Below are 13,205 nucleotides of genomic sequence, written 5' to 3' on the forward strand. Positions count from 1 at the left end.
GCAAACTAGCATATTTTGATATGCTAATGCAGATTTACTAATCATTAATTGAATGATCGGACCATGCAGATAATAAGTATGCAAATTTAAGACTGTCAGCTAGTCGTGATTCAGATTTAGCAGACCAAAACCGATGCCTTTGGGTGTAAAATGCAGTTTTTTTTTTTATTTTCTTTTTTTACAATTTTTCAAAAGAAAGAAAAAGGATCAGGTGTGTGGTAGAGAAATCTCATATTAAATACAGGCTCCTGTTATTGTGTGCCCTGCTGCCCAGTCTTTCCGTGCGACAGTGCTACAAGAAGGTCATTTCTCACCACTTACAAGCCCTTGCTTATTGGCATAAATGGATAAGTACATTTCCCAAGGTAAACCTGCACAATTCTTGGTTAATGAGACTGGAAAACAATCATCACAGCAGCATGACTGATAGTTCACTGGTAAATTTCAAGTCTCATGTAACCAATTTGGCCTCCAGAGACTTTCTCTTCCACTTCAGCAAATGCAATAATGTCAATATTCAGAAAACAAAGACTCCTTCGAGAGTCCAATTTATCAATCCCACATATCACAAAGTGTTATTTAATGGAAAACCTAATTTAATGGCACTTTTCAGAGTAGAGCAATGAACTAATGCATTCAGCTATTAAAAGGTTACTAAACAGTTTCTGTCATGGCCAGTGGCCTTCATAAATGATCTCATGAAATGTAAGAGGTCGGCACTGATTAGGAAACAGAAGGAGAGAAGAAATCTGTAAATGTTGATTTCTTTAAGATATCCGAATTACAAATTAATACACGCAGTATTGCTTCGACTTTTTTAAACCATGACAAAGCTGATGCATCAAGGTGCTTCATGTTCTTGTTGCATCAGTCATGGTAGTTAAGTCCACAATGACTGTTCTGTCCATGTTTGTTTGAAAAATAAAGCTTATCATGTTCAAGCAAATGTGTGTAAAAGATTAACAGAATTACACAAGAAAAAAAGACAATCATACTGCACACATTTGCTATTTTAGTAAAGTCTCAAATTTTACATTTTCTTATTTTTTCTATTCTTTTTCATGGTAGGATTTACTGGTGTTTTTGCTGCAGCAAAGATTACATTTTCCAAAACAGAATAATCTTAGTTTCATGATCTAAAAATATTGACTTTCCATCAGAACCTGCTCAAAAAGATTTAAAGCTCAATTGCGCACTGGTTAATATCCATCTCTGGTATTTGACAGCATTTGCAGAGTCTGAAACCGTAAACTCTCACACGAGCACTATGCTACCACTCCACCTGAAATATGCATCCACTCCATTAACAGAGAGGGATCCACTTTACCATAAATATCCTCACTTCATGAATTATCTCAAGAGTATTTGAAATGGAGGCACACTCTGAGTCCCGTGTGATCAGCTTCAATACACATAGGATTGTCTGGGTCTACAACAGACACTTAAAGTTCTTCACATATTGATTTTGTGTGTGTAATCATACGTAGTGTTCAAGTCTCATTTATGTTCTGTTCAAACCGTCTCCAAGGATACTCTGACATTGACTTTGCAGTATACACTCTGAATGAATAAAGCAGAGTTTTCTTCAAAGTTTTGAAGCTCGTGAACTGAATGGAAAATTCAGTCTTACCCTGGAAGTCAACTGTGTAAAAAAATACAGCGGTTCTCTGCACAGCATCTTGGAGCAGTAATGTCCTGCACCCAAAGTGGGTTTTTATATATGAAAAAAAAATGTACTGAACAATTTCATGGTATATGAAAAACATCCCTGTCTAGAATTCATCACCACCACCTCAACTGAATGTTACTTAAGGTAACACCACACCACCACATTTCCTCCTCATATTTCCCCGACTGCTTCTTTGAGGCAGACTTTGCACAGTTGGACAGCTGCAATATCAAAAATAAAAAGTATTATTAGACGATGGTGATACACAGTCCCTTGATCTCATCAACTGTTATTTGAATTTCCCTTTTTTTTTGGCTTTACAAATGGGTCATGTTGGATCTTAAAAGCTTTACTCACTTTATAAAATCGGTTCAACCATGTTGTACTCGAAATCTCGATGACTGAATGAATAATAAATACAGAGGACTACGCTCCAATAACAAGAATGAAATGTTAAGGGGCCAGTACACTCTGTTAGAAGTGCTTATCAGTTGGAGGGACAGCCTTAGAAACCCCATCCCCTCTTCCTGAGGTCGGATTAGGGGGTCTGTGTTCAACCATTTCTGTAACTTTCTGAAAATGGCAATCTGATACTGACACCCATTTCCCACTGTGATTGTCCAGCTACAGAGGTGAGAAAGTACATTCGGTTTGTGTTTCTCTCCCTAGCTCTGTTTTTTTTATTTGTTACACAATTATTTGTGAGTGCAACCCAGTGCAATACTATGAATGTCACCCTGGAGAGGAAGTCTGAAGATGAGTACCATTATACCCATATTTAAATATCACATTTCCCCCACCCTCTATAATGGCAGGCTTTTCACCCTGCCTTGTTTTTTTTGTTTTTTTTCCTTAAGTGGTTGGACAGCATGTCTTAGTAGCATACAGTAGTCTAAACTTTAGTAGCAACACAACCAAATACCACAAAGACCATACCAACGTTTGGCAGTGGGCTTGGGGTGGATATTCTTATCTAATAACTCTATTATTAGCAGATAATATCATATTTTAATTGAAAAACTGTGGAGCCTGTCTCCATGTCTGCTACACATAATGACAATGCTGCTTAACTGACAGATGATTAATGGATGTGATGAAAGATGAAATCAGTATCAGAATGTTTATCAGCAGTTCTCCTCACCACAGAAAACTCTGTGTCATTAGGAGGGACCGTGCTCTCTCCAAGGTGCTGAATCTAGAGATCATGATGGTTCACCTCAGCGTCTTATCATCTGCTGGGGGAGCAGCATCGGAACCGGTGACACCAGCAGACTGAATAAGTTGATCAAGTAATTGGCTGCAAACCAGACTCCTTTATAGTGGTGGAGGAGAGGAGGACACTGAACAAACTGTCCATCATGGACAGACAGGTTCAGCACCGCTGTCACAGGGACCGATACAAGAAATCTTTCCCGTATGTATAATAACTTTATTCCCTTTTCAACTTTGCACCTCTGTGTAACAGAAAATTGTCACAACTTGCAGTTTAGTAGTTTGCACAAGTTGCACATTATGTACTGTGTATTGAGACACTTTGGTTTATTTTGTGTTAGATATATATTTTTTCTATCTATCTATCTATCTATCTATCTATCTATCTATCTATCTATCTATCTATCTATCTATCTATCTACCTACCTACCTACCTACAACCTAAATTACTTACTGTTTAATAGCATTATCTGTTAATTATCTGCTAATCTGTTCATTTACATTTGCAGGAGGTACAACCTCTCTGTAGTTTGTAAATAAGGTAATCCAGTCAATGTAAAGTCCCTGTTCAGCTGTTTTATGTTGCCAACAAGGGAAATGGCCGTCATGACCGGTACCACAGAGAGTTCTGTGGTTTATTCAGATGACCTGACAATTGAGTTAAGACGAAACCCAACCCAGTAACTGTTCACCACAAATAGAGACTAAAGAGTAAAACCTGATCATGATACTTTAATGGGCACAGTAGAAATTACATCAACCCCCAGTGTACATTTGAGGAGATGCTAATGGCAGTTAGCTGTGCTGCCAGTTCTGGAGTGTTGCTAGGAGAAATGTTAGATGAGAAGGAAAATACACTTCATCAAAAAATAAATCCCAAGCAGAACCCTCCAGACAAAAGAACGACGCACAAATATACAAACGATTAAACAGGATGTCATCTTACCACTAACATTTATATATAAAAAACTACAGATATAATGGAGCAGGCTATAACAAGCTTGTCTGATGCTGTTGGGCAAATTATGATTAGGGATGTCACCGAAACAGCTCAATTGAATGGCTATTGTTCAGTTGTTTTACCAAACTTTAATTGACAAACCACACTTTTTTCATATGATAATTACTGTAATAATATATTCATATTTACATTTGTGCAAAAACATACACTTGAGGCGCTTTGGTGTCGTAGGGGTACTGATTATGAGCTGCAGCATCCCTGGTTCATTTCTGGTCGGTTCCACGTCATAATTACGATTATCTGTATGTGTGTCCTTTTTCCTGTTATCGCTCTAATAAAGGTGTGAATTATAGTTTGGAGCCTCTTGAAAGCAGAACAACCTTGGTTTCTGAAGGCCAGATTATACTTCCTCCCACTGCAAAGCCAAGAGGGTCCAAGTGACACATATTTTGTAAACTGCTCATGTCTGTGAGGATCAGCACGGACCTCAGTGAGAACATCGAGCATTAGGGCCACGAGGATTTCAACACTGAACTGCACGTGTGTGGAGCACGTCCTTGTGTGCAGAAACAGAGTAATGTGGACCTTTTCTTTTTCTTTTCTTTTTTTCATGACAAACTCAAAATTTCTAAACTGGTAGTAGTTGTCCAGATCATTTCCACAATTAAAAGAGGGATTATGTTTCTGTTTAGAAGCCAAGGGAAGCATTTTCAGTCTTCAGTAATTGGAAGACGTTGCCCAGGAATACAGCAAATACCCACATATAACATGTGAAGGTAAACAAAGCATCCTAGCTAACTTCTGTGCACATACCATACATCAGAAGTGAGATTACTGCTCCAGACAAATTTCCTTGCATCAGCTCACTGACATCAACATGATGTCAGTCACATTACACCCAGGGTAAAAACTTTCTTAAAGAGGGGCTCGTCCTGCTCACAGTCTAGAAGGTGAAGAGAACTTGACTACTATACTGTAGATGGTCTTCAAATCAAATCAAATCAAATCAAATCAAATCAGTTTGTCTGAGAAAAAAACATGTTCCTTGGCCAAAACCTAATTTACAGTGCACAGAGCAATTCACTTCAGAGCCTAGAGTCAGAGGGCTCAACAAAATGCTCAAGTGTGTGAAGGAGCTGAACCGTTAATCACAGACGAAGCCTTAAATCGCACAACACTAAAGAGGAAAAGAGGAAAGACATCAGAGGTGTGGTGATCAACATATTTCAGGAGGTGGCTTGGGGATACAGAATGAGGGAGTGATCGATGTAGTACATCACCTCGGTAAGTAGGTACAAGGTGGCACTTCAAGGAGGGAAAAAAGAGAGATATATAGCTACAAATAAATATGGGAGTTGATTCATCTGTTAATCTATATGTAGTTAACACACATATACCATACATACATACATAGTCTTGTGAATATTTATCATCTCACTGTTTTTATCTGTTTTTCGTCTCAAACTTTTTTGATGGCAGCAGGTATAAATTCTGGACTTGTGTATCATTTCTTATTTTAATAATTTACACAAATCCTTTGAAAAAGGCATTCATGTCTGATAATAATGTCTCAATCTGATCATCAAGTGATTTCTTCATGAATTCAATTTGTAAGAAATGCTCTTTGCTGTTTTACAGCACATTTTCACAATATTTAAACATTCACATGTACGCTTTGTATCTAGTATCTGTATCTGTTTCATAGAGATGCTACAAGAAACCATGGTATAAAGCATACCAGCCATTTCCTTTATAAGATCTTGTTCTGCATTTATCTTCCAACAGTAAATATTGCTGAATAATTAATGGAACAATACCAGATCTTGTTTTATGCAGGAAAGCATATCATAATCCTAAATTTGTATTTAACACCCAGTTTGATAACAGCCTTTTAATCCCAGCAGAACTCAAAATGCCTTCACATTATCTCGCAGTGGAGCATCACACATATTTCCTCATAATGAAAACAAACTGTTTTGATGTTATTCCAAACCTTAAGACGGATCAGCAGGGTGTCAAGAGGCATCTGAACGCACTGTTGACCGTCTGATACTAATTACGGATTTCTGACAGAGACAGGCTTTTAAGTAGGCACACACAGATGATGCCTTCAATATTTTGGTTCACTGTACAATACAAATTACTTGATTATAAAAAGATATGTCTGCAGGCTTGTATCCTCACTGTAACCCAGTCAACATAGACCCATCTCCATTCAGCTGTACAGGACTTATTACTTTATACATGAGGACAACAGTAAGGAGAACCACATGGGGTAGAGTTAACCTGTTGTGTGCAAATATGAATTAACACTCTTAAAGGGTAAGTTTAACCGATTCATTCGTTTCCTTTTTGTTATCTACCACGCAGTGCTGTTAGTTTGATTGTCTAGATTAAGATATATGACAAAAGACTGAAACCAAAAGTAAAAAAAAAAAAGAAGAAGAAGGAAAAACTGTGTTTTGGATTATTGTTTGTTGGGAAATTACTGTGTTAATTGCTAAAGTCATATCAACCCTTAACTGAAATTTTCGTTGTGTTCTCAACTTAATAGTCAACTAAACACGCTGGCAACATCTCTTTCTCTACACAGCTTGACACAAGTCTTTTCAGTTCTCCCTGTGTAACTACTGATCAGCCAGTTGAAAACCAATTTAAGAGTTGTGATTGGGGCATTCTCACTATCATCTCTAAGGTTATTATGCCAAACAGTTTCACATCTGCTTATACTGCTTATACTGCTTTGTTAACTTTGTTGCTTTGGCTGGTGCTTCTTACCTGTACACAACTTACTTTTTATGGAGATATTCTACTGTGATGTAAAGTCAAAATAACCAGAATATATTCACTTTTCAAATCTAGTTTACTCAGTAAAATTACTCTTTTCTTCCCTCCCATTCCGAAGCAAATGTAATGCAATAGAAAAGTTCTGAGATATCCATTTGACTGGATAGCTGGAGTCCTTCCACATAAATCCCTGGTTTTCAGCCCAATACAATATTTTCTCCTGGAAACTCTCAAGAATTCATACAATGAGAAAGGAGATAAGGCTACTCTGACTGACTTTTCAAAATTATGAAAATCAAGCAAAAGCTGGGAAAGATAGACACTTTCAAAAGGGTTTTTGCGTCAGGCTTCATCCGTTTTCTTTTGTTTAATTTGTATAGTATTTTGCTCTAGTTTCTTGTTTTATTGTGTTCATTTTTATGTTGCATTTAGTGATTATTAAGCACAAAAAGTTATTATTATTATTACTGATGCTTTTGTTTTTGTAAATCTAAGTGTAAACAGATGGAAGCTAACCTTTTGGGAACTATCTCTGTCATACACATGTCTGCTCTTAAAAGCTTGGATCTCCTGTCATGTTTGCGTGTCAGTTGTGTGGTGCTTCATACTGTACCTATGATAACATATGCCCCCAGCCTGGCCATGTGGCGGACTACCTCATAGCCGATTCCCCTGCCTCCTCCTGTCACTATGGCAACCTTGCCATCTTGTCTGGGCATCACTGGCAGAGGCAGAAGAGGACACACAGATATAAGGGAGAATGTCATTTGATAAAAAAGCTGCTTCAAGATGGGCCACTATTTCAAGACTTGAGAAGTCCTTGTTAGACTTGAAGATGGTCTGCAAATCTCAGAAGGACTACATTTTGATTTTAAAATTCCAGTGGTATCCACTGTATAATTTTCTTTCTCTCTCTTAAAGAATGTTGTATCTTACAGTTGTATCTACAGTTACAGAGTTGCTTTAATGTTCCCAAATTACAAGAATAATAATTTCACTTAAGTGCAGACCTCCTGCCTAAAGAACAATAACAAATCACTTTATTTATCCATAGTATGGTGGAACTTCTATGATGGGTATTGAATGAAATGTTTACTACTGACAAACGGACCTAGTAAGAGCCTGACTTACTAGAAAAACCTACTTACTATAAAAAGGCAATATCCACACACATGAGCCCAATTCCTCTATTATCTTGAATCAAGTCCATTAATAAGTACGGCAGTGCAGAGTAGAGTGCTAATTTGATCAAGCGTTGATAATTCACGTTTCACATATGATGATGAACATGGAAGGATCAATGTATCAAAGTCGGTTTTGAGTCAGATGCGTGTACTTCCTACATGGGCAGTAATTTTAAATGCATCTATCATTGTTGAACCAACGTTTATTCATCGCGTCACAACACCAACACAAAACAAAATATTCCTGTGAAATCCCTTTACGATGCACTGCACTTTTCTTTCAGCACTTTATATTTCATTGGTTGACAGTACTGTCACAGAAGCGTCTTACGTTGACCTGCTGCCGTGTTACGTTCTGTTCTCTTGTGAACAGCCGCACCAGTCCAAACTGGAAAAAGTGGGAATTTAAACCAACATCACTCGGCGACAAACGCAGAAGCTTAGGTGAGTTAAGTTTTTAAGTTAAAATGAATTGTTAAGCTCTTCTGGTGAATTCGGCATCAGACAGCACTTTCACTCCACGTTTAGACTCACTTTTCTCAAACTACCTAACATAGTTAGCTTAGCGTTAGCATACATTACAGCATTACAACGACAGTCCATGTCGATATGATTACTGGATCCTAAGTGTACTAATTAAAGTTAATGTAACGACAGCGGACCAGCCTTCAATGCCCACAACACCAGCTGACTGGGACACAAAACAACACTTGGTGAACCACAGTAACTTCTTCGGAGCTGAACCGACCTGGCAACCTGAAATGTCTGCTGAACAACTGAGCCAACAGAACCTTCAGACCGAGCAGGTAAAGCTTGACAGCAGGTAGAAGACAGCACCGAATGGCAGACAACATCTCTGTGAGGATATATAGCGTGAACAGTCAGTATAGAAGAGGAGCAAGCAACTGTGACTCCGGCTAAAAGGCGTACGGTTCCATCAATGGGACACGTTCCAACATGAAGACGTCCAACCTCTCCTCCTTCCTTGTCGTGCCTTCCAATCGACAAAGTGATTCCGAGGCTCTCTCACGTCACGAGGACGCTTAATTTAAAATGGGGCTTTTCTTGAAATTACCTAACTGACAACTTTTTTTCTGACGATCCGCTGACTGGTTGACCTTGAAAAATCTGATCTCTAGCAGCCATCCATCACTTTGCTGCAGAGGTGGAATTAACTCTATGATGGAGGGGTCTCGTTGCTGGTGCTTGGCTGCTTGATGTGCCATATGATCCTTCTTTGTAGAGCCCAGCATATTGCTCCCTTCAGCTCGCTGACTATCTCATTAAGTGCTGCCAGAGAGGTCACACATGATTGAAGCAACAGAGGGATGACACACTAGTTTGATCCATAATTTCCCAGGATAGGCTTTGAAAGCATGTTTCTGGAGCAGTGCAGCTCCTGTCTGCAGTGATGCTCCTCTTACTAGGAGGACTGAATTATGGCTGACTGCTGGATGTTAGATTCTCCTCTGGGATCACTTGAGTCCATCACACCAGCCTACTCTTATTAGAGGTTAGTCATGCTGCTGTGATAATTAGTCAGATAGGACCTCAGCCGTGAAAGTCCTGACTTTTTCTGCCATCTCAACACTAATTCTGTGATTCAATCAGCACAAAGTGTTCCCTCAACAGATATGCACAAAAAAGACAAAATGTGGGGTTTCAATTAGGTTACATGATGCAAAACAGTATGATGTAACTCAAATGCTTTTGTGATTCAAAAATAATCACATGTATAGACTTAGTAAATATAATTTTAAAAAGAATGTGTAGCATGTATCATAGCAGTGAGTCACAGCTTCAGCACCAGAGTGAAATCATTTCCCGCTTTCAGAGATAAGCTACTGACACTTCATGTCACACACCACGACTTCCAATCTACCAACACACCCTGAAGATACTGAACATCTTCAACCATTTCACTGGGCTTAAAGAATCAAATGTCAAGATGACATTTTAAATAATTTTATAAGGTTATAATCCAAGGTTTATCCCATTTTCTGCAGCTGTGTTCGTCACTTCCACCTCAGACACTTTGGAGAACAGTTACTCTAAGATGATTCAGTGTTTTGAGTGATAGCATTTTGCCAAGATGCAAAAAGACATGTCACACGCACCATATACCTCTATATAAATGGAAATGTTTAATTACACGAGCAACTATATCAAATTCACAGAGCAGCCATATAAAGCCAGACATGCAGTTAATTTATCGTCCTGTTTCTGAGTGAGGCACATCCTTCTGCAAAAGCAGTTACATGCTTTTAAACCTGTTCACAATGAATGAAAGGACACCCGCTGCATGTTTTTTTAGTCACCTCCCCATATCGCGATGTTGGTATGTGGAAGTGGCTAATGGCAATCTCTAAATCAGTTCAACTGGTAAGACCAGTGTGACAGTGGAAATTGATTAATGGAAATCAATGGATCTTTATAGGTTCAACCAGATATAGTCAAATAGGACCTCAGCTTTGCTGTTTTCAGTAATGAAGGATGCCATTCAGCTTGCATTGTAATATACACATGATTCTGATCAAAAAGCAGCTTTGATACAGACTGCTACAATACTAGTTGTGGTAAGGAACTAGTACATTTAATCACTACTGTACTTAAGTTAAATTTTGCCGCATTTGTACTTTACTTGAGTTGTTTATTCAACTTTAGATTTCGACATTTCAGCACGCAATGTTGTACATTTTACTCCACTACATTTTTGAACAGTTAGCAGTGTCCAGTTGGACTCTTTGTTTTGTTTCAGATGTGTACGGGTACCCATACATATACACGTTATATGTATGTACATTTTCTTCTTTCATATACCCCATTAATCATCTCACAGCCTCTCAGATGTATCATGTGACCACAGATTGAGAACAACTGGAATAAACTACACTACTGTATATAAAGTAGTTAAAAGTAGCTCCTCTGTGACAACGGTAAGACGCTACATGTGTTGTGAAGCATCACTATTAACAATCTAATGATGTGATATACTGTAATAACTTGGTCGCAGAGACCATTTTCCTCCAGAAAGAGCACTTTTAGGTTTAATACTACAAGTTCTGCTAATACATCTGTACTTGTACTTAATAAGAGTTTTGAGTACAGGACATTTACTTTCTCTTACTGCAATGGAGAGTTAAATTTTCATGGCAATTTTACTTTAGTAAGGGATCTGAGTATTTCAATGTACAGTAGACTATTTACCCAATTCAACAAAAAGAAGGTGGATTGAAGTGGACCTTGAGCTGAACAGACAAAGAAAAAGCACCACTTACATCCATCTCATAACTTTACAGAAAATCCAAGAAAAAAACAAGACACAGCATTTGATTGACAGGTGACTGACGTACACCGCAGTGCTGAATGATTGGCTCCATAAAGGCGACAGAATCAGGACATCATTACTGTCAAAAAAGATTTCAAGCTTAATGTAGAGTCTGTGTTCTAGTCTATACAGCACAAATCTGAACAGACAGCCTACTGCTATGAAGGATTGTGTTTGGTTAACAGGGTAGGAACCAGCTGTATTGTCCCTGGCACTCAAAGTAGGCCAACCAAACTCTTCACATCCTTTGTTTCAACAAAATTACAATAATTTCTCTTAAAGACAGGTCTGGGGCATTCACAATAGCTCCTCTTTCTTCTCTTGGCAGGGAAATCATTAGTATTCGTTTGTGTCTTTCTCAGTATCCAATAGTTAAGGTCGAGCTAGAACAGCAGCACTGACAAGCAGTTGGCCCCAGTTATTAAAGTCTGCAGAAGACGGTTAAATGAGCAGCAACATAAAGAGACTGTGTCATCACCGCTGCCCCAATGGAAGCTGAGCCACGAGAGGCTGTGTGTGTATTTAAATGCGCTCGTGTTGCTGTTAATGCAAGCACAGAAGACATGTGTGTTCACGTGCACACGTGTGCGTTTGTTCCGGCGCAGCCTGAGAGGTTGGGGGGTCAGCGAGGTGAGCTGGCCGGCTATTGTTTAAAGGAAATCGCATCTCACGGATGACTGTAGGATGATTATTTGGGATGATGGAACATCAGGGAGACAGTCCGCTACACACACACAGCCACACACACACACAAAAATGAAGACATATGTACACTCACACGAGACATGCTGGGAATAGGACATGACAGGCGAGTGTGTGATGTAAATAACATGAACAGCATCAGAACAGCTCCAACCAACAGTCACCTAGTCTTATATGACAACCACTGGCTGGCTGCAAAACCCAACTTGTCTTATTTTGTAAATCCTGGCTGACAACAGCTCTATCTGTGTGTGTGTGTGCTGCCTGTTAAAATGTAATCTGTATTTCACATTCCACATAGATTTATTCCTGGTGAGAAGAGAAGGTGGATGATATTGGGTATTTTTAGCAGAACATGGCACGAACAGTTTTCAAACAGGATGATAGGATGACACGTTGTTCCTTAACACTTTACCCCCGTTTGTTTTTGTTACTGATCAGCTGCCACCTAGGGGAGATGGCAGATGAAGTGCCATATTGTGAGGAAAGGGAATTTTCTGGGTGTGTCATGAGCAATTTGGTCTCCAAAGTGCAAAAGCTTGTGTGAAGTGATGTTGTCTTTTTCTCTCAGTTTGAGCTGCATCTTTCACAGCTTTTCCTCTGAAGCCTCCTCCATTTGAGAGGCAGACAATCAAGGACGGACTCAAAGTTCAGAGACGCAGCCAGAGCTCCAGGCTATACACAGTGTCCAGCCCCTAATGAGATGGCGCATTTGCATGTATATGTAGGAAAGGCAAATCCATGGGGAATTTTTATTTTGCAACCTGAGACACAAATGTCTGTGTGCACAGATTCTTGAGTGTATTTGGTTTGTGTTAATAGCAGCATGTGTGTCTATCTGTATGTGCTGGGCAGTGTGAGGAAGAGAAACAATTTGTTTATCCGTATCAGTGTGTAACAATGCCATGTTGTGGTCTCACTGGGAGTTAGGGAGCGTAATTATTTCTTTGCCCCGCATAAATACTTCTGGCAACTGTTGTCATTTTTACATTTCGGTTTTTGTACATAGCCTCTGTATTAAACAAACAAGATACAACATTTCATTATTAAAACTAAGAGGTGCTTATAGTCTGACTCTTTAAACTTTAGACAGGGTGAAACCAGATGTTTCCCATCTTTGTGCTGAGACAGGACTTTTCACAGTCTGACTCCTGAATGGAAAGAGAAGGGTGTCAGTGTTCCAGGATTATAAGAAAAATACTAATAATTGTTCTCTTAGTTTTGGTACGGTACAGTTACTGTCATTCGGGAGATGTAAACAGGAAGTATAATGCTGTCATAGCATCAGTTAGGTGCGGGCTACAACTCTATTTGTTTACATTTTGGCAAACAGGCCAAAGCAGCTATTAGCAGTTCTTGTTG

The 13,205-nt window shown here is 38.9% G+C and overlaps 1 protein-coding gene and 1 long non-coding RNA gene across 3 annotated transcripts in view; one reads left to right on the forward strand and one right to left on the reverse strand.

Annotated features, from left to right (window-relative positions):
• The window catches only part of LOC111662713 (polyprenol dehydrogenase), a 44,368-nt gene that overhangs the window by 21,681 nt on the left and 9,482 nt on the right, over window positions 1-13,205 (reverse strand). Inside the window, exons 1-2 of one of the 2 annotated variants that reach the window (XM_023416667.2) lie at window positions 8,562-8,773; window positions 7,243-7,350 (exon numbers count right to left, since the gene is read on the reverse strand). In XM_023416667.2, the coding sequence (XP_023272435.1) occupies window positions 7,243-7,350; window positions 8,562-8,667 (214 nt within the window). In that variant the 5' untranslated portion in view covers window positions 8,668-8,773. Of the gene's footprint in view, window positions 1-7,242; window positions 7,351-8,561; window positions 8,774-13,205 lie in introns of those variants that run through there. The other variant, XM_023416668.2, reaches the window with a different exon arrangement.
• Window positions 7,792-10,719, forward strand: LOC147818537 (uncharacterized). The gene is made up of 2 exons (XR_015437888.1): window positions 7,792-8,257; window positions 8,471-10,719. It is a non-coding gene; the product is annotated as an uncharacterized LOC147818537 (long non-coding RNA).

The sequence above is a fragment of the Seriola lalandi genome, unplaced genomic scaffold (assembly GCF_002814215.2).
Source record: "Seriola lalandi dorsalis isolate HSWRI2012SDOR001 ecotype SW California unplaced genomic scaffold, Sedor1 jcf7180002054568, whole genome shotgun sequence".
NCBI classification, from domain to species: Eukaryota; Metazoa; Chordata; class Actinopteri; order Carangiformes; family Carangidae; genus Seriola; species Seriola lalandi.